Source organism: Odontesthes bonariensis, chromosome 22 (assembly GCF_027942865.1).
Source record: "Odontesthes bonariensis isolate fOdoBon6 chromosome 22, fOdoBon6.hap1, whole genome shotgun sequence".
Taxonomy (NCBI): Eukaryota; Metazoa; Chordata; class Actinopteri; order Atheriniformes; family Atherinopsidae; genus Odontesthes; species Odontesthes bonariensis.
In genome coordinates this window covers 26,531,344-26,553,019 of record NC_134527.1, presented here as the reverse complement: position 1 = coordinate 26,553,019, position 21,676 = coordinate 26,531,344, and the positions used below count along the sequence as shown (strand labels likewise).

At 40.6% G+C, this 21,676-nt stretch overlaps 2 protein-coding genes across 4 annotated transcripts in view; both read right to left on the bottom strand.

Moving 5' to 3' along the window:
* vcanb (versican b) overlaps positions 1-11,373 on the bottom strand; it is a 53,071-nt gene extending 41,698 nt beyond the window's left edge. The window contains exons 1-4 of the mRNA XM_075455790.1: positions 11,217-11,373; positions 6,287-6,377; positions 4,852-5,274; positions 1,074-1,248 (exon numbers count right to left, since the gene is read on the bottom strand). Coding sequence (XP_075311905.1) covers positions 1,074-1,248; positions 4,852-5,274; positions 6,287-6,353 — 665 coding nt within the window. The 5' untranslated portion in view covers positions 6,354-6,377; positions 11,217-11,373. The remainder of the gene's footprint in view (positions 1-1,073; positions 1,249-4,851; positions 5,275-6,286; positions 6,378-11,216) is intronic.
* A 412-nt stretch (positions 11,374-11,785) lies between these two features.
* The window catches only part of xrcc4 (X-ray repair complementing defective repair in Chinese hamster cells 4), a 44,450-nt gene continuing 34,559 nt past the window's right edge, over positions 11,786-21,676 (bottom strand). For 2 of the 3 annotated variants that reach the window (XM_075456024.1, XM_075456023.1), the window contains one exon: positions 11,786-14,171. In XM_075456024.1, coding sequence (XP_075312139.1) covers positions 14,084-14,171 — 88 coding nt within the window. In that variant the 3' untranslated portion in view covers positions 11,786-14,083. The remainder of the gene's footprint in view (positions 14,172-21,676) is intronic. The other variant, XM_075456025.1, reaches the window with a different exon arrangement.

Genomic DNA, 21,676 nt, shown 5'->3' with positions numbered 1-21,676 from the left:
CACAACGCAAGAGGGACAATCACGAACAAGCTAGGATTGTGGGTGTTACGGTTACGGAGGTCATTCAACAACAATGGCGACTGGACGAATGCGCACTTTGATTGAGATGCAGCTGATCGATCTAGAAATAGAAGAAATATTGCTACTACTGGAGCTGGCAGAGAGGGAAAGAATCGTCACGGTTAGCACGGTTAGCGTCAGCCGGTTAGCAAACCGGAAATACGCATAGTGTAGAGCGGATGTAGAGTTGACCAATCAGAGGCCTCCTTTCTCTCCTCCCTGCGGCGATGTCTGCTGCACTGTCTGCGGTGAGTTACAATTTTGAGGAGGTGCACCAGAGTGTCTGCGTAGTGTCTGCGTAGGGGGGGGGCATGTCTGCGTTAACTGCGACACACACGCAGACGACCTGGTTTCCGAGTATAAACCAGGCTTTAATCATCATGGGTAATGTGAGAACACTGGTGGATAAAATGGACGAGCTTGGAGCCCTGATGAGGACACAGCAGGAATATCAGGAAGAGACCTGGCTGCAGGAACAACTCTAACAGCTCTCTGCTCAGCTTCAAGACTATACGGGCAGACAGAGACTGTAGACAGAACGGTAACAGTAAAGGAGGAGGATTACAGAGCTTGTTAACAACAGATGTAATCCTGGACATGTCACTGAGAAGGAGCGTCTCTGCACCCCAGATGTTGAACGGTTGGCTGTGAGTTTCTGTCCATGTTGTCTACTGAGAGAGTTCATCTGTGTTATCTGCTGACGCTGTGTGTGACATCATCAGCTAAATTGTTGCTAAGCTACAAAAACAACACCCCAACCCACTGATGGAGACCTCTGAAGATTTCTACCACACCTTCCTCTCTGCTACACTTCAACTTTCTACCTCTTTGTCAGCTGATTTATATCCAGTTTTGTTCTCTATCAGTAACAACAGCTGATCTTTATTAATACTTAATACCGCAGCAATATAATTTCTCTTCAAGGATTAATAAAGTATTGTTAATTTAATGAAACAAGATAGGATTAACAAAAACAAAGTTTACTGAGGGGGAGAAATCTAGTGCGATCATACCTGACTGACTTGTCGGCGAGCCAACCAGCATCACACTGATCAAGGCCGTCCTCAAAAGCAGCGGTCAGCTGGTTGGGTGTAGCGATGGTGGTGTCTATGGAGTGGCACGCCTCCACAGCTTCAGGAAAATCCAGAGTGTAGCGGCTGGTGTTGGATCTGTAGTGGAACACCACACCTAAAGAAACAATTAGCATTCAGGAGAGCAGACATGGCAGAATTTTAAATACAGCAAAAAAATAAGAGTTGCTTAAAAATACGAATGAAATATGGGGAAAATAGTTCAAATGTATATGAATAAAGTGCATAATGATTATCCAAAAATATATAAAATGCAGGATAAATAAGATCATAAAAATGTATGTAGAGAAATATCTGGAAAATATATTTAACATGAAGGAAAAACATACAATAAATCTGATAAATATAACAATGTGAATAAAACATTAAAAAAACTTCGGTTTTGTAAATGTGAACCGAATATTGGAAAAGAAAAACTCGATAAAAACGATTTATTTTTTTTTTTGTGCTTTTCATCAGCCTGAGCTTCTACTGTTCACGTCACATCTCTGTGACTCTTCCACAGAGATTCAGAAACTGGATCTGTCCTGAGATACGTGACAGTGTGGAGGAAACACAAAGCAGTGAGATATTTCAGCTGTCATCCTGGGACTAAACATCCCTGTTGTTTGGTGTCATTAGGTCTGGAGGATCAGGGGAAATCCTGGCAGAGCTGCAGGGGGATGTGAAAGGATGTCTGAGCAGTTAAATAGAGAGTTGTGTGTCACTCATAGGGAGCGTCTTTGTGTGGACGAGCCCAACAAAGAGTCCTGTTGAGTATTAATGTGGAATCTGTGTAAATGTCGACTTGGTTGGAGGATGAACTGTTTCCACTGGATGAAATGAGATCGATGGAAATCTTTGGTTTTCAGAGTGAACCCTTTGTTCTCCACCCACTGAAGCTGGAGTTAAAACACATTTATGAGCCAGAAAACAGAAAATCCACCTGCAATCCAAGAGTAATAAGCTGCTTTATTTATAAAAATGATCATTAGTTTGGTTTCAATTCAACATAGTTCAAGCTCAGTTAGGAGCAGCCCCCTAACCCTAACATAGCATGGGGCTTTTTATTTAAGGAACTCAAAGATTATTTCAACCCTGGGTCTTTTGCATTTCCACTGAGGTCTAACATATTTGATAAATTAGGCATATTAAGCCTGTTTAAGCATGTCGCTCCTCTTGTACTGTCCTCACTGGGGTCGGGGCGTTAACAAAGCAAAAATCTGCCAATGTTAAAGATATCTATTAAGCTGTGGGTGTTTTACATGTGTCTGTAAATGTAACTGCAGTTAAACACTTTGAGATTAACATTATAATGTTAAGATAATTTTGTGTTTACAAACAGTAAAAACTGTTCCTGTTTTACGGCACAACAGTCTTTAAGAGCAGTTGTGGACACGAAACCTGAAATGACAGATAAAATAGTGGGAATACTTGTTGAATCAGAGAGGTTTTCGTATTGGGGTAAAATATCTCTTTTGGAAGTGAGAAGGCATTCAAATGATCCCACAGAGGAGCCTGGTTACAGGAAAATGTTTCCTTGGTATAGATGCAACTAGCTTTGGATGTTCTGCAACCTGCTTCACAGAAGCACGTCTACATGTTTTATCATGTTTGATAATTTTTTCACAGGAATATACAAAACACAACAAAGTATATGTTATATTCTACATGATTTTTTATGAATTTTTATGTTGTAGAGTTGTGAATTTATTTTATCAATGGAGAAATTGAGCAGCCTTGCTTTGTTGTCTACAGTAGTAGATCAACCCTCATCTTACTAGATCAAGGAAGTGACGTCGACGCAGCTTTAGCAGCAGAGAAGCTATTAGGCTTGTGTTGATAATAATAAACTCCTGGACTATGTACAAACTTCATAATGCATCGTTTTGTGAGTACAGACCATATTTGTACTACTGTAGAAGTTTGGTGTCATGGCATGTGATTTTAGTGTGGTAATTTTGGAGATACTGCCAGGTTCCATTAGCGCTTGTACTAAGCTATTCGGGATAACTCAGTAACTCAGCTGATGTTCAGCCAAGATCGAAAAAACTTCGGGTGGGCTACTTGGCTGGATGTCACGGTTCAAATGACCCTAGGATGAATCTACTCCGAACTATCACTTTAACTGCAGTGTTAAAATGGTGGTCTACATATGTAGAGGTCTACATATCGTTAGCCTAATAGCATAATTGCCGAAGTCATCTTTGAATGTTTTTGGGTTACTTACCAAAAAATGTATCAAAAATGCCCAAGTCAAAGAGATGACTAAGGCAGATAGTGATTTTGGACTCTAAAATGTGTTCTGATATGCTGAGGACATAGGCAATACGGCAGGGTGATGCAGCAGTGGTAGGAGAGTAATGTTAGGCAGATATCACAATTTGGCCAAAAAATTACTTAGGCAATTATGCTATTAGGCTAATGATATGGTTTTGGTATTATTATGCAGGAAGAACTCATTTTATCCCATAGTCTCAAACTCTCGCTTGCGATTTTTTATCGAAACACATCACAGTTTAAGATGACCTTTTATGGTAAGCAGGGAACATACGGGAGCTTGAGCGTGCAAATTATCCACGACAAGGAATGAGTGATCTGTCAGTAATTTTGAGAGCACAGTTCTTCGTTTTTTAGCTTTAGAGATGTCTTCAAGAAAATGTGTTTTTGGTTGTGAGGGCAAGTTGAACTTTTCCAGCTTCCCCAATTACCCAGAAATCTTAGGTTTTCCAGGACTGGATGATCGCAACAGTCGGGAAAATGTTTGGATTTGTTCATTAAACTTAACTGTCGAAAGTTCTATGAACAAGAACCATTATGACGGTGTCTTTGCAGGGAGACTGAAGCTGAAAGTCGAGGCTGTTCCAACACTAAAAGAGTATGAGTCTGATCCTCAAACAGTGACGGAAACTGTTTCAAATATCTGTGCTGTGTTGGAATTAGACGTATGAACATATTTTAGAACAAACATCGTGGCTACACTGGGTGAAGAGGCACTTTGGCATCCTGGATCCGATGTGCCTTATTGCGCTTGGAACATAACGTGTTTTTCAAAGTGTTTTCTTGTTTATATGTTACTGTGGCTTCCAAGCCGCCTTGTTGCAACTGCTGTACAGCCCATTCAGGTATCACAATCGTCTCCTTCTCCACTCCCTCAGCAAACGTCCAGGAATTCGACCAATCAGTAGACACTTTCATCAGATCCTTTCAATCTCAAGAGGAGGCCTCACCCGAGTGAAAGCTCTTAATAGATGATGAGGTGTTTCAGGGAGTTCAGCAGCAATTTTAGGAGAGAATAAGTCACACTTGACGGGTTTTGTAACTCTGTATGTACAAAAACTATGTAACATGCTAAAAAAAGGGGGGAAAACAAACATAATATGACATTTCTCCCTCATCACCAAAAGAGGAATCCCAGTTTTTGTGCTCTTCTGGTTTCAAATCCTCACATCACACTGTCACATCAGACCTAGAAGCAAAACATTATAAACCTGTGGGTGTGTGAAAAACCGAGTGACATGACACCATGTCAGAATTGGCTTCAGATTATAAAATATATCTGATGCATTAGAAAACAGGTAGTAACAACAACCGGAACACGTTTCTTTGACAAAGTGTGAGCTCTACCTTTACCTAATACTTGAGCTTTGATCTGAACACATCTGGATGCAGTTGAGTGTAGGGACTCTATGGTTACAGACCATTGCCATGTTTTACTCACCAGAGACACTGAGGCTGACGGTGTCCTGAATGTCCTCAAGCCCGTGCATCACCTCGCAGCGGTACAGTCCGGCGTCACTGGCTCTGAGCTTTACGATCAGCAGAGAGGCGTCTCCGACTGACCGTGGGTGGCTGGGCACCGACACCCTGCCCCTGAACTGCTGCTCCACCTTCGCCATCCCTCCGTTGACCACCAGCACCACCTTCTCTTCCTGCCCACTCACCTTCATCCACTTGATCCTAATGTGCTCGCCAGGACTCGGGCTGTGGGGAGGCGTGGGTGTTGGAGTGTGTGTGGAAGTGTAAGATGGACTGCTGGGGGAAGCTGGCGTTATAGTGAAGTGACACGGCAGCACTGCCCGGCCTGCCAGAGCACCGGCTACAAGCGAGTTCTTCTCAGTCCTCATTGTCATTTTCAGAGAGGCTGGAAAACAAGACACTGCATGAGTCCGTTGTCCTGTCGCAAAAATGAATATCAGACACATCGTAACAGTCATATAATTGATGAATAATCAGATCTACAGCTTTTCACTGTTATGGGGGAATCTATGAAACTATGACATATCATTATCTATCATACTGCTATATACATAGAGCTAAATCACTGTATCATTGATACATATCATTGAGTTTTATCGATGCTTTTATGCCCTTTATGGATCAGCAGGTAGGACTGGAGCTAACCAACTTCATGTAAAGGTGGTGCAGCAAGAGGACGATGGGAGAGAGGAGGTGAGATAATAAATGCTGCAGAAAATAGAAATATGTACTTGTACATCAACCTCAACAAAGATGCAATAAAGCGAAGAAACAGATGCTGTGTTGAGCATGTGATGCTGGTACCGCTGCAACACTACACAGCAAATTCCTGCATCGCCCAAACAGCAGCGCCCCTTCCCACCGCTGTTTGGCGTGATGACAGCAGCAAAAGAATTGAACCCTTTGACAGTGTCTTTGCATCCATTTGTAACTCATTTTTCCACTTTATGATCCACTATATATCTCTTAATTCATCATCCATACTAAAGTCTACCTAACGCATAGTTTTTTCTTCCTTTTTACCTTAAATCACAAAAACAAAAGTGGTGGCATCGAAACTGGGCATTGTGCTGTTATGCAACATGGTACAGACTTTTATTCTGGAGCAAATCAAAAGAAAGAACATTCATCAGCAAGTATTGCCTCTGATTAACAATGGGGAGCTTCCAGATGCAACAAATGATGGAAGAAACTGCCCATTTGTACTCATCAGAGAAAAAGAGACCAGAGTAAATGTGTTTGTGTTGGACTAAAAACCATTTTCCACTTAATCAGTTAGGAACCTGCAAATCTGGCACACATGTGATAACGTTTACCTCAGAGAATAACCATGAGGAACTGTGACTGAGTTTAGATTCAGGCCACAATCACATCATTTCCTGCTGGAGTTAACTCACCTGGTTGAGGGTGAGCTGAACAGAGACACACGAGGCAGAGCAGACGTTTGAGGATGTGTGTAATCATCTCAACACAATCTGAGACAAAAGACTGAGAGCAGAAATATATGTTATCATTTTTTATATGTTTTACATCTTGAGTTCTTCTTTTACTAATATTGTAAGGATTGTATCAATAACTACAGTCATACAAAAATAGACTTAAACCGAGAAATAAACCAGGTTTAAAACAGACAGAGAAGCTGTTATGATTTATTTTTATGATTATTTTCAAAGACTCATTTTCAGACTGCTTAACCCAAAAGAATCGAATGAAAACTACAAATTCTATTGTAAAAACTGACTTTGGACAATCTTCTGAAGAATTTTTTATTTCATTTATGATAATTCATGTATTTAGTTCAATTCAGCTCAGTTTATTTGACATCTATTCACAACATGTGTCAGGGCATGTGTGAGAGAAAATAAACTTAAAGTTCTGCTCACTTACAATCCAATTAAATTAATTTAATTTCAATCAAACAGATTACAATTTAATCCAGTTCTTTAGTTCAATCCAGTCCAATTCAGTGTAACAGTGTTAAAAATATGCCAAAATATAAAAGGTTGTCCAGCTGAGGAAGCTTCATCATTCCATGAAATCTTTGATTCAATTCAAACTCATGACCTGAGCATTTGTGTTAGGCATCAATAACCCTTGATGTTACTTATTTCAAAATAAATATCTTAATAGACATTAATATGTAGCCTAACCATGATATAATAATACTATTAATATTTTTTATCAAAATCTTGATATTATACATTAATCTACACTGCCTTAAGTGTTTGATTTAAATGCATCTTAAAGGGCGGATTATAGTTCTGCGTCTATCGTCTTGACGTGTTGCTTTGCTCTGGTCGCGAACCACTTTTCATGTTATGGTTCTGCAACCTCGGTCTGGAATTTCTCGGGACGCACAGCAGTTTCCCCTCGCGAGAATTTCGGTGGGCGGTGACGAGGACTTCGGCGGCGCCGGCGGAAGTGTTTATCTTTCAAAAAAAAAAAAAAGTGTATGCAAGATATGGATCTGGAGTTGCTCGACATCGAAGAAGAACAGCTTCTTTTATTGGAGTTGGCGAAAATGCAAAGGAGGAAGCCACACAGACAACCGGAAAGGCACACCGAGGACCAATCACAGCCGCTTTTGTCTGCGCACTTCCGTTGGTGGTCTGCGTGCGTCTGTCGCGTAGTCAGGATTTTTCTGAGGTGCACGACAACGCGCGCAGAGCCTCTGCGTGGGGGAGTGGTCAAGATTTTGACGCTCGCAGAGGCTCTGCGTCCGAGCGTCAGAGGCTTTGCGTCTGAAGCATAAATCAGCCTTAAGCCTGATTCATACTCGGCGCAAATGCGCAACTGTTCTGGCTCGAGAACCATTAATGACGTCATCGAAAGCGCCAGCCCCTTCACAGTTCCTTCAGCTCATAAGCGCAGTTTGCGCCGAGAATGCGTCACATTTGCAGTTCTCTCCAGACCAGCGAGCGTCACTGTTGAGGAAACAAGCTGAAAAGCATACGAAGAAAGCATACACAATGCCACCTGTGGTGTCACGTCAGCAGAGGCTGGCACATCTGATGCGGAATAAATTTACTCTGGGTGTAGAACTGTATATGTATCTCAGAGCTAAGCGGCTGCGGCAAAAACAGAAGAGATGGTGGATTGTTCGTCCTTTGCAACAAGACGAACTTTGTCAAACGTTGTCCCAGTGTAACTTCATAGACGTGTCGTACAGATGTTTGTAGAGGCGCATCCTCTCGGTCACCGCGGTCTCTGCAGTGTTCATTTTTTCTTTTTCTTGGTCAGCTGTTTCCGGTGGAGCGCGCGCGAAGTCAGAAAAAAAGTTGTGTGCGCGCCCTTGCGCCGCGCGAGGATTTTCTAGCTTGCGAAGGGGGGCGTGGCGGAATTTTGGGACACGTGACCGTTTGCGCCATTTGCGACCAGCTAGTATGAGCGAGGTTGCGCCGAGTATGAATCAGCCTTTAAGAACCAAATCACATGCAGTTAAATCGAGTTAAATAGAGAAGGTAGCTACTCAGTTCCGCTAAGCTAGCTATTGTTAGCAGGAGTCAAGCTAAATGTGTTTTCTTCATTGTGAAGCTACACATTCAAAGCATTATGTGCTAGATTTCCATCTAAGCTAGATTTCTCTTGGTGTAGCAATACAATTTTATATTTAACAGTTAATAGTTAGAATTAAAACCAATTTGTGTGTTAATCTGTGAGCAGCTCATAAGATCTGAAGGCTAATCTATTAACTAAAACTGTTAAATAATTGCTTTGGCACAAATACGAAAAAAAGGAAAGAAAATATAATAGGCTGTCAATTCTGTAAAATATACATATGCTCCTCTTTTTACAGTCAGTTTGAAATAGTGTACATACTATCAGCACAAAATTATCCTTGCTAAGCTTTCCTGAAACCCCAGCTATTTTGAAAATAATTATGATTACAATGAATTGAACTCAAATTGGCTTGAATTGGACTATACTATTTAAGTGCCTTGAGACGACGTTTGTTGTAATTTGGCGCTATATAAATAAAACTGAATTGAATTGAATTGAAATTAATTGAATTTAATTGAATTTCGTTATTCTTCTTCTGGGCTGTGAATCTGACCCAATACAGACAGTATAGCCTGTGGTCCTGCTTAGAACAGCAGCTTTTAAATTCATGCACCACCAGAGGTCAATCTCTACAGGTGTAGGAGGCAGCTGAATAGAGAACGATGGTGACTGCAGTGGGGAGAACAATGTTTCAAGAGATAAAATTGCTTCACACTTGTTTAGGATGTATAGTATTCACAGGGTTAGTATCTATAGGGTTTAGATCTTATCCTGGCTTTACCCAGCCAGCAGGAAGAAGCTGTATTCAGTATTTGGCTCTGGAAAGTTGAGGCTACAAAACATCATGACTTTATCTTCGGCAGTTTTTTTTAATCTTAACACAAGAAGACCAACCCACACTTTTACAGTTGCAATCCACTTACATTATTATGTAGAAATGGATTTTCCTCTTAACAAACAGCAAAACAATCAAACCGTTATTCAGAGACTTGCAAACCAAACTCTCATTGATTAGCCAACAGATTTTTACACAACTGTACACAGAACCTTTTGTATTTAAACACAATAAATGGATATGCTCGTATATTATTTAAATATATTCATATACCAATACATTCTCCGACTTCCTTTACACTCATGCACACTGTTGCACGTTTAGGAAAGTTTAGATTGATAACTTTGGCTGTAGTATTTTTTTTAAAAAACATTGGTGAAAGTAAAAATCGAGTACCAACGATCCCTAAGTTAAAAATATGTTTTCTTTTCAGTTACTGTAACAATATCAACACTTTTTCTGTAATTTATAGACTACATAAGACTATAGACTACTAAACTACTATCAACTACCTACATGTACAGATAAAATGAATTATTTTTATGGTGGAATTATGGAGTAATCTAATTGTATCTCCACCTGCTGATTCTAGAAAAAAAAATTTTTTTCACAATTTTTGGATCAAACAAAAAAAGTTGGATGCTAAAAGAAAACATTTTATTTCGTATGTTGGTCAAGTGCCTTATATGTAAAAAATAATCACTACAGAAACTATATAGAGGAGGAGCCTGTTGGAGCCTGGGACTTTGCAACCATGCACTTTTATTGTCATGTGACCATTAATTTTGGTGGCATTCATCATTTCTGCCAGACTGTAAAAAGAAGAGGTACATGGGAAGAGTCTGTAAGTTCCCCAAAGGAAATAAGTACTCATTTTACATGTTTACAGTGTTAATTATTCAGTTTTAGATTTAGTCTTTTGATAAAAATCTGTTTAAGTCACATTTATTCATCGTTTTATTCAACAAACTTTCTGTAGTTAATTTTAGGAAAGGTTATAACTTTGGTGTTCAACAAATTGCTTAAAAAGGCAAATAAAGATTTCTATTGTTTAAATAGATTCATGAAAATAGATACATTTGTAAAAGAATGGATTAATAAACTGGTTTTTAAATTTTTTAAATGTATCACATTTGGTCATATTTAGAAACTTTTTAGATGGATTCTGAACATTTATGTGATTATTAAGCATTCTGAAATTTGGTAAGATGATCTTATCATACTCATCTCTTACTTTCCTTTATCTAGAGGTCCACATCAGTTAAATCACCTAATTCTAACCCCAATCTTTTTTCTCAATGTGAATTTTTACTGTGGCAAGTTTTAACAATTCAGGAGCAAAGTTCCCATTGATCTGAATATAGTCTTTTAAAATTGAACAATTTGTATTTTTACTGCATTTGTAGTTTAGGTATATTATATTATGCACAGATAAAATCACTTTTACTGTAACATATAACCACTCCATAACTTCCACAAACAGTTTAAGTAACCTGAACATGCTATTAAACAGAAAAGGAACGACTTGGTCTCTATTCAAATACTATTTTCCAAAAAGTTGATCCATGTTTTCCTTTAATTTCCTGACAACTGGTGTTCCAACCCTGGGGGGCTGTTTAATGTGCCTTATATTTATCTTACATCCATGCCAATGAAGCACAAAGTAATTAAAACCATCACAAAACGGAGGGGGAGTTGTCTTGGACGGGAGATAACAGCTGGTCCAGGACCAGCTCTGACTGTGATTTGATGGTCAAGCTGTGAGTTGATGTAAATTGTAATTGATCCCCAGCGTCAGTTTTATCAATCATCTTAGCACCTGCCTTTAAGCTATCAGTTAGGAAACTTTCCTGGCTAATAATTTTTTTTTTTAAATAAGCCTCTACAGTGGGATGATAGTAAATAATCACAGATATGTTGAACATTATCTTTTAACTTAGTATGCAGATACATTTTGTGCCTAAAAAAAGGTTAAATATTAAATATCCTACCTTGCAAATGCTTAAAAAAAAGGTCCAAAATTCCTTTTGGTTTGTGTCAGATGTCTTAAACTTTTCCAAGATAAACTCCCGGAGGTCCCAAGCAAACGTCTGAACACAACTCCTCTCAAAAAGATGTTCTCCTCCGCCTCTCAACACTGGCTGCAAGTTCAAATCCACTTTACACCCCCTATTATCCAGACATGAGGACGAGGAGGAGCACACATGACCAACAATACACCGCCCAGCACAGGGAGGGAGGGAGGAAAAAAGGGAGGTGACATTGTGACAAAAAACTGAAGGAAAGAAAGAAAGGGTGGGAGGTGTGTATGGAGGAAGCGAAAAGAGGAAAGCCTGAGTGGGAGGGAGGAAGGGTGAGTCACAGAAGAGAAGTGAAGGAACGAGAGTTAAACATGAACAGAGGGAGGCATTAAAGGGAGGCTCAGCTGATTTAACATTACTTTAAGAGTCATGAAAGGTTGGTTTAAAAAGAGTGATGGAGCTCTGATCATGACTTCTTACTGGAAAACAATAATTTTCCATGATGCAACTTAGTTTCACATGACAAAACACACTGGAAGTATTTTGTTCAAGTACTTTATTATGTGCAGAAATACCTGCCTTAAACATACAGGGAGTAGATAGAGAAAGGAATCCGGTAATAGCTCAAAGCCTAGAAACCCAAATCAAAAAAAGTTTGGATAAGATGGGAAATAAAGTAATAAACCAAAAATAATTGATTCTCATGTTAACTTTGACTTGACCAAAGAGTTCCTAGTTTTGTCAACAACTTTTTCACAACTCTTAGAAGACAATTCGGCCTTCAGTATACCAAGAAATGAAAAGTTTCAGCCTTAATGCCTGAACACAGATCTGCTTACGCATGTCTACATGTTCTAACGTTTTTCTGCCACTTGGGGGCAGTCTCTGAGCTGAGGGCTGCTCTTGGTTGTGTTTATGCTGTTGTTGGACCTGTAGCTTTGCTCTGCTGTGGAAAACACCAAAATCAAAGAGGACAAAGATCTGCTTTGGGATGGAGTGAAACTAAGAGTTAATGTAATCGAGATTGTCCAGTGCAGCTGATGTCTGAATGTTTTTTTGGCTCTTCATCCTCTTTGTTGTTAAACTGGTTGTTGTCAGCCTCTCCCGGCTTAAGCTAGCTAAGTAATTAGCATTCAATCAACGCGTAGTATCATCTCTGGAGCCTGTGTGTTGTTAGCATTTTAGTAGACTATGTAAAGTAAGTGAAGTTTATTTATAAAGCAGACAAGCACTCAAGCAGTCACAAAGTGTACAGCAAAATATAATAAGAAAATTAAGTGTTGTAAAATCAATATAATATCAAGTTAAGACGGAGAGTAAAATAAACAGTAGTTTAAAACAGTTCAAATTAATAAAAGTCTTAACAGAAAGCCTGGTTAAGCAAAAACGTCTAACTGCTTCTTCAAGTTGTCCAGATACTACAAATGTATTTGTAGTAGGAGAATATTCTAAAATCTTTGTTCTCCCTTTAAGTTTTTAACCTTGTTAAAGGAGCAACTAACAAATTCAGTCTGTGATCAAAGACTACAAGCAGCAGTGTGTTTAGTGTCATCTGTGTTAGAAAAAAGGCCGAAAGCAATGCTAACAGCTTTATAATTTTTTTGAGCTACTTGACTAATTTGAATTTCCCCCATTGGGGGATGAATAAAGTATTTTTCTATTATATTCTATTTCTTTCTAACAGATAACTCTGTGGAATACTAATTGGTCTGACCACAGTATGTGTTTCCACTGTGTGATGGTCCATCCCAGATGCCTCCGAGCCCAGAAAAGTGGACGCCGCCTCTGGACGTGGTTAATATAAGGCTTGTTCTCTGCACAGTAAAGTTTGTGAATGGAACTCTGTATTGTAGTGCCTGACAAAGGTTTCCCACAGTAATCCCTTGTCCAAGTAGTTGTAATTGATAAAATACTTGATGATCTAAATCATCACTTGTTGCAGCCTCAGAGGAAACTTGTTCTGATTGCGAAGTGGAGACTCTGCTTCTCCGTGTATTGAATCAGTTATTGTTGCCAAAAAGAATCATCTTTAATAAAATGCTGCTAAAAAACACGGCATTGGAAGCTTAGCTTTCACAAATATATTTTGTTTCCACCAAAAGTCTGATTAGTTGAGCTGCAGCAGCAGCACTTACTTTCAAAAATCGGTCCTAAATTTTGGACTTTTAGTCATCAAATAGCCCTGTGATGGACTGTTGACATGTCCAGAATGTACCCTGCCTAATGGCAACTGGGACAGGCTCCACACCCCCACAACCCTGAATTGGATTAAACGGATATAGACAATGAATGGACGGATTAAAGTAGGCATCAAATACCCAAAACAGCTGCCAGTGGAGGAGTCCATCAGAGAAATTTGTAGCTGTTTTCAACCAAAAACCAAAGATTTTCTCATTTTTTTCTCACTGTAATCGCCTAAAAAACACCAGAACCAAGCTGAGATTATTCCACGTTCCACCAGATTTAAAGAAAACATCATACAGTTGTACCAGCTGAATGATCTTATGATAAAAACTTTGTAATTTACAGAAAATACAAGAAAGTTTATTGGTCCAAATATTAAAATGAAGCTCATCAGAAACACAAAGTTTCCAGATTTAAAAATCACTTTTACATTTTAGTAATTTCATCTTTAAAGATGTTACATTGTTTCATTGATGTTTCATTGATTTTCAACACACATTCACTTCAGTATGATTTTGTTGCTCCAAATGTTATTAGTGTCCTTAATTACCAATAATTTCTGAGACACGTCATCATAAATAAGTCTAGTGCAATCTACAACTCTTCGTTCATTCATTTTCACAACACGAATTGTTGTTGAACCCATCTGGAAGTCAGAAGTCCTCAAACAGGTCCTCGGCTGCAGCATCTGCAGAGCGCTGGGGAGTCTGCAGCTTACTGGATCCTGCAGGGGAGTCTGACCTGTGCAACACACACACACACACACACACACAGTGGAGTTTATTTGATGTAGCCTACGTAAAACTGACGGGTTGCTGAGCTCCACACGGCTGTAAAGGCCCTCCATGTGTTTCTGGTCTTTCTCCTGATGGGCCACGTGAAACACTTCCTGTTTCAGGAGGAAACTTCTGCTGTAAACCAGCCTCATTAGCCCACTGACCTGCTCTCCCCATGTGTGTGCGCGCTATCATGTGGAGGCTCATGTTCTCTTTAACTCTTATAGCTGTGATATGCCTAAAAAAGGCTTCAAATTCATTTAAAATCGGCCTCAGTATTTCCAAATGTTAAGAATATTTCATATTTTTTACAGTTTCAGTTTTATTTATTTTATTTTATATTAATTCAGGTTGATTGACAACTTTAATGTTATCTTTTGCCTTTCTGCATCGTTTTGTTTCTTTCCAGTGGTTTGTGTTGTGAATTTTGTCCATTTGTGGTTATTTTGTGACTTCTTGTGGTTTCACATCACTTTCTAACTTTCTTTCTGTCATTTTGCATCATTTTGTAGTCGTTCTGAGTCTACTTTTGTCCTTTTTTATCATTTCATGTTTAGTCAGTCATTTCTTTTGTTTTGCATAATTTTGTGGTTGTTTTTCCTTTTCTCTGATTATTGTGCGCCCTTTTTTTAAAAATAATTTTCCTGTGGACTGTTTGGGATAGTTACATCCATCTCTGAGGGCTCAACTAAACTCTATGAACAGTTAAAGGTATAAAAACTATTTGATATTTGATGAAAAAGTCTCCCTTTTATTTGGGGAACATGGTCTGAGTCTGTGTCACGATGTGATTATTAATGAGTGGTGAGGATGAAGAAAGGATCAGTCATGGACTTCGGGTGGAGGACGAAAACAGAAATATAAACCAACTCTTCTCAATGCTGTATCCAAACAGGCTCAGATTTGATTTAAACCTCATCTCGAGTGAAATCAGAAGAACTTAATTCATTCCTACAAGGAACAGCTCTGCGACAGCTGCTAAAGACTGAAGGTTGTACATAAATCCAGCTCACAGTGGAGATCAGGGGCCTCATGTACAAAGACTTGCGTGGATTTCCTACTGAAACATGGCGTACGCTCAAACCCAAATGACCTCCAACGTTGGATGTATGAATCTGTGCGCACGCATTAATCCAAGCACATTTCGTTTGTACATCCCAATCAACGTGGAATTGAGCGCACATATCGGAGCACCCGACTCCTCCCTGTCCACGCCCCTACTTAAATACACAAATCATATTTAAATGAGCCCTGCACCTGCGAATCCCCTCTGTGTACGATCAGAAAATAAAGAAAAAAGAATGAATAAGACTGAAAAAAGAAGAACTTCATGGAAAGCGAGATGGAGGTGCTACTTTCTGAAGTGGAGGCGTGCAAAAATGTGTTCTTTGGCACGCTGTCCTCCGGCAAACACAAGAGGAGTGGGTGGGAGAGCCTGAGGCTGTCAATGCTGTGGGGTCTGAGAAGCCTCACAAGCAGAGGTGAAGCAGAAGTGGTCCGACATTAAGGTGGAGGTGAAGCGGAGACTGGCTGCCCACCGCTGAGTGTGGCCAAAACAGGCGGGTGGGGGGGGGTGACCGACTCTGTTTGAACAGAGAGTCGGCGCAACAATGGGTGACGCTGCTCTCTCTGGGGTGGTGGGAGCTCATGTGGGTGACTCTGATTACCCCCAAGGTAAATACCGATGTTTTTGTGTAACTCACAACAACATGTTCATACAGTAACATGTAGAAGTGCGCCGGGGAAAAGGTGAGGCTGATTAAGACATTTCACACTTTACGCACGGGGTTATTAACATTTGCCCACAGAGACGATCGGGGGCTTGTTAGAAAGATCTTAAACTGAAGTTTAACCAGCAAAAACAGCAAGAAACTAACTTTAACCACCGACTATGATGCTGTGAAGACGGGATAGAAACTGGGGCGCACATACTCAATGTACCTCACGGGGACTAATATTAGGACAAATACAAGAATGAAGTTACTCACCAAGAAGCCAACCATCACGCACAGTGCCACCCTGTAGTCTGTTCCCAACATGCTGTTACTCAGAATGTATGAATCGTGCGTTGAACCAAGGCACCTCGCCACAATGTTGGTTAATTGCATTTACGCATCATATATGATCTGATGAAAATATATATGATGAATGAAAATGTTCCCTGTTAACATACAAATTCATCAGGTTATTGCGCTTTTATAGCAATGTGTGCGCAGTCGATAGCTTCGATTACAAAACCGGCTCTCGCTTCAAATGTTGGCCTGTTGGGAATTTGATATACGTGGCTGAGATGCGGATAATTCTGTCCCACACGGCTGGCATGGCTCGGCTCAGGGTAGACTGGCACAGTCCCAATCGGTTGGCCAGCTGCCCCTGGAATGCTCCGGTTGGAACCCCAGTGTGCACATCACCTGTGGAATGCCCCGGTTGCTATAGGAACCCCAGTGTGCACATCACCTGTGAGCACAGGCAGTGCATGGCTCCTCGCTGTGTTGCGCTCCAACGCCGGCCGCAGCTCTGCGCACAGTTCAGGAGGATTTCCCTCAAAACGGCCATTATATGCCAGCTAATCCTCTCTGTTGTAGTGAACACACGCTCTCTTCGAATTGCACCATTTGCTAAGTCTTCTAATACTGCTAAAGCAGCCATTATTTTTAATGGTATGCATTGCACCACTTTGCGCTGCTTTTATATCCACTCGTGTAAATGGAGAGAAATGGGTGTATTAATTGTTTATCAGTATTAATTGTTCATTTATCTCAAATGTGCACATCACTGTCTGAGGACTAATTGTTTTCACATTTATTTATTATAACAGTTTCCCAACATCACCTTAGGTGTCGCCAAAGAATCAACAGCTGGAGAAAAGTGCGTACGCCAGCCCTGAAGCTGCCGTGAGGCACCGCACATTTCCACGGTCATTTCGTTCTTGATACATCTGATCGTTGACGTGAAAAAGTACGTACGCCACTATTTTGTGCGTACGCACCCTTTGTACATGAGGCCCCTGGACTCTGGCTGAGGAGAGGGATGAGTTAACAAAAAAGAGACAAGAAGCCCTCCTGTGGAGGATCTATACAGCTCTGAAGGTGATTTCTCTGTACAAGCTCCAGTTTTTATTAAAAAGTTTTCAAATGTTTGGCTTTTTAAATAAGCCTTCCTTCCAAGAGTTGGACTGAAATCTCTCTCGGGAGGTGCGACTCCCCTCTGACATCGGTCAATAACGTCCAATCTCAGATGAGGTTTTGTTCTGTCCTCCATACAGACTCACACTGCATTCAGTTCAGGTATCTTTTTTGGTATCTGATTACTGGGTCATTCAGATAGATTACTGACCCGGTGCTACTGATTCTGTAGATGTCCAACAGCTGTTAGCTTGTTGCTGAGACAAGAAACAAGAGGGAAGAAGCTAGCCTTCTCTGCATTTATAAGTTTATTGTTGAAGCAACAGTTAAAGAGGAGAAAATGAGCATTTAACAAGAGGTTTAATGAACCAGATGTCAAGAATCAGTAGCGATTAAAAGCGTCCTGCCATCAGAAAATAACACTTGAACACTTGACTAAGACCACGTTTAACCAGGTAACACAGATAATCCACACCGTAACTCTCCAGTGAAGAAGGGAACGGAGGTACGCATGTTATTAGATAAGAAAAAACAGTAAAAATTAAACAAACGAGTGTCTTTGTGTTTTTCAGTAATGTTAAACAGAGCCGGTCTCGCGATTATTAGTTAATCTTCAGTTTCTTCACTCCTCATCAATGTGTCATAAAAAATGTTGCTCGTTTTGAAGAAATGATGAAAAATGAGAGGAGATTGTGTGTGACATTTAGTTGTTTGCTTTCCATCTTTACTGCCGCATCCATCCATCTTCCTCTTATCAAAGGTCGGGAACCCAGACATCCCTCTCCCAGCAACACTCTCCAGCTCCTTCTGGGGGATCCCGAGGTGTTCCCAGGTCAGATGGGATATATATATATAGAATCCCTCCAGTGAGTTCTGGTTCTGCCCCGGGGCCTCCTCCCAGGAGGTATCCCAACCAGATGAACCACCTCAACTGACTTCTTTCTATGTGGATGAGCAGTGGCTCTATTCCGAGCTCCCTCCGAATGGTGGAGCTCCTCCCCCGATCTCTAAGGCTGAGCCCCGCCCCCCTCTGAAGGAAACTCATTTCAGCCGCTTGTATCCATGACCTCATTCTTTGGGTCACTACCCAGATCTGCGACCACAGGTGAGGGTTGGAATAAAGATTGAGCAGTAAACTGAAAGCTTCTCCTTCCGGCTCAGCTCCCTCTTCACCACAACGGACCGGAGCAACGCACTCATTACTACTGACGAAGCCCCAATCCGTCTCTCCATCTCCAACTCCAACTCACCATCACTGAGAACAAGATCCAGTGATACTGAAACTCTTCCACCTGAGGCAGAGATTCATCTGTGATCCAGAGGGAGCACTCCACCTTTTTCTTTAACACCTTCTGTTAGCAGGAAGCTGAATAACTTTAATTTTAGAAACTAAAAGCTGTTGCTTTAACACAGGTCGGTCAGATGAAAACAACGAGTAGTTCGGTGCTAAAACCTTTCAGCCTCTTCACTTGTAACCTTTAGTTTCAGGGACTGAAAGGTTCCTCCAGCCTTTTGTTGCCTGTGCATCAAAGCTTTGTAAAGACTGAATAAATCAGCCAGCTGACACACCAAAAAACATCAATTTTACTTGGTCATTCCTGAATGTGCCAAAACCAGCTGCATCTCTTCCTTTGTTTGAAAGCAAAACAAAGCTTTAACTTTTTCAACAGCTCATCCATCCCTCAAGAGGATTTCTTCTGCAGCGTAGCGCATTTCTGATTCATATAAATTAACAGCAGGAAAGGATCCTAAAATCCATATCAACAACATCCACTGCAGCAGGCCCAGCCCTGAAAGTTCCTGTATTTTAAGAGAGAACAACCCCCTGAGCAGGGACTTTGAAACTTCCTTCGGATCCTGTTTTCTCCTGCAAACTTCCTGATTTGGACAGGTTTACTATTTCTGAACCAGTCAGAATCCAAACAGGTGACTTGTTTTCACCAATTGATGACGCAGACCGGGCAATAAAGACAAAAGCGGTTATGGAACAGGAAAAAAAATAAGCCTCATCAGGTCAAACTGTCTTTGTCCTGTTTTTAATCATCCAACATTCAGCACCTTCACTTGAATCTATAAACAGCATGACATGAAGGCCTCCCATGAGCCATCATGAGCTGCTCTTTTTTTAGAAAAACCACAGAATATGGAAACCAGAGCACATGATTACAAATGGACTTTCTCCGTGATGATGGAAAGCTGAACATGAGGGAGAAGAAAAGCTGGAGTGAGGAAGGAAAGGAGCGAGAAGTCCTGAGCTTGTTGAAATCATTCCCAACTGGATGACGAGCACTGCTGGAACCAGTTAAGAGTAAACAGGAGACGTGTTTGAGTGAAGAGGGGAGCTGTTGGGCACTCCCACAGAGGACCACCAGGGACTCAAGTGTGGTATCGATCCCGAGAGGTGAGGTTGAGCTCAGGTGGCGGGTTCGCAGGAGTCCTCAGAGAGATGGTTTTAATTCTGTTCAGTTCAGTTAAATTGAATTAAGTGAAATCAGTTTTATTCTTCCATGGAAACCATTTCTGATGAGGTTTGGGCCAACAGTAGATGGATCAACTGAAGGTCCAGATGCATCTCTCAGGTCCTGTGTCAGGTCTTTGCTGGATTTTTTTCCTCTTTCTTAAGGACATCACTTTCAGATACTGTTCATCTGCTGTAGATAGTCCGGACACTTTAGACCTGACACTTCTTCTTTTGTCCTCCACTTGTCCAGTTTCCTCAAATGTTTTAAGGACACACTGCACACCATGCTGAGATATGCCAAGTTTCCAGCTAATAGCTCTTTGGAATCACCTTGTTGCTGCAAAAATACCTTTTTCTGTCTGTCAAACTGTGTGATCTTTGGTGTTTTTCATAGACGCAACTAAAGAAATGGGAACAAATTATGTGTCTTTGTGACAGGCTGCAAGTAACAAAGTGCCTAAAGATCCAATTTAAAATGGCTTCTTTGCTAAGTTGTCTGTTATGTGTAAACACAACACTGGTTCATCCCTTGAGTTAGGAGCCTTTTTTCTGCTTGAATGATTCATAGGTCAGAGTTAAGTGCCATAACAAAGAAAAAACACATTCCTCTGAAAATGGTCAGGTACAAGGACTGGACTGAAAGTGAGTTAAAAAGCAGAAATGTCCAAAGAAAAACTGAAAGACCTTCAGAAAGCCTGGAGAACTATTGATCAGGACCACTTTAAAGATTACAGGAAAGTCTGAAAGAAATGAGGACTGGATCAGGAGTTTTAGACGTCACTTTATGAATCAACCAAATGTTGTTCATCTTGACGAAACAACAGCGGATATTGCAGTCTTCTTTTGCTAATTTCCCAGAAGTCCAGATAAAATTTGCAGCTCATTTGTGATGAAACTCTTCCAGCAGATCACTCACAGAAACCAGAGCTCTGAACCGTCCCGCTGCAGTGGGAGTCATCAGTTGAATGCAGTGATTCACAACCCATGTGACATTACATGGAAATGTCCAACAGCTCATAAGCAGAGCACATACTCACATAAATTCAACTATATTCTTGTGGTATATTTCACAGCTGTTGTGTCACAGAGACTCAACTCCTACGACAGACTATAAAACTGTGCTTAGTGGAGTTTAAAGCAAGAGGTAGCCCACAGTGAGACTGTGGCAGTGCCGTGTCTTGTAGTGATTATATGCAATGGCTGGGAGCCATGTTTGATCGTTTACAGAACCAGTCCATGTGTGAAGGACAGCCAGTGTTTGACTGAAACTTTCTGTTAGTTTCCTTTCATGGGAACAGTCCTCAGTACACAAACACTCGAACCTTAACGACATGTTAAAAGGAAGCAAAACAAGTTAGAAAGAAGAATTTCAAGATCAGAAGAAATTAAACTGGTCGAGCTCAGTTTTAAAAACACACTTACAAACACCATCAAAGCTGCTGTTGTGCTCATCTTGCAGTCTTTCAATTTAAAGTCCATTTCTCTAAAAAAAAGTTAAGACTGTCTTGACAACCTTATTAACAAGGTGAAAGCATAAATCAGTTAACTGATCAATTTAATCAACAATCACCAACCAAAATCCATTAAAGTTGTATGCTTTAAACAGTTGACCATGTTCTAAAGCAGCCTGGAGGTCCTCAAAGTAACAGTCCCTGACATTTAGAGGTGAAGATGTCCATCCACTATCCAGCAACATACTGCATCTTTATTCAAATTACCTGTAGAGGAGAAAAACTTCAACATCACTCTGAAGACCTTCACCCGTCCTGAATTCTCTTCTCTTTATGGTTCTTATTCTTTTCATAAGGTTGATTCACGTGGCGTCATCTGATGTCAAAATGCATCCTAAGTGACCGAAATCACACAGATGCAGGCTTTAAACTG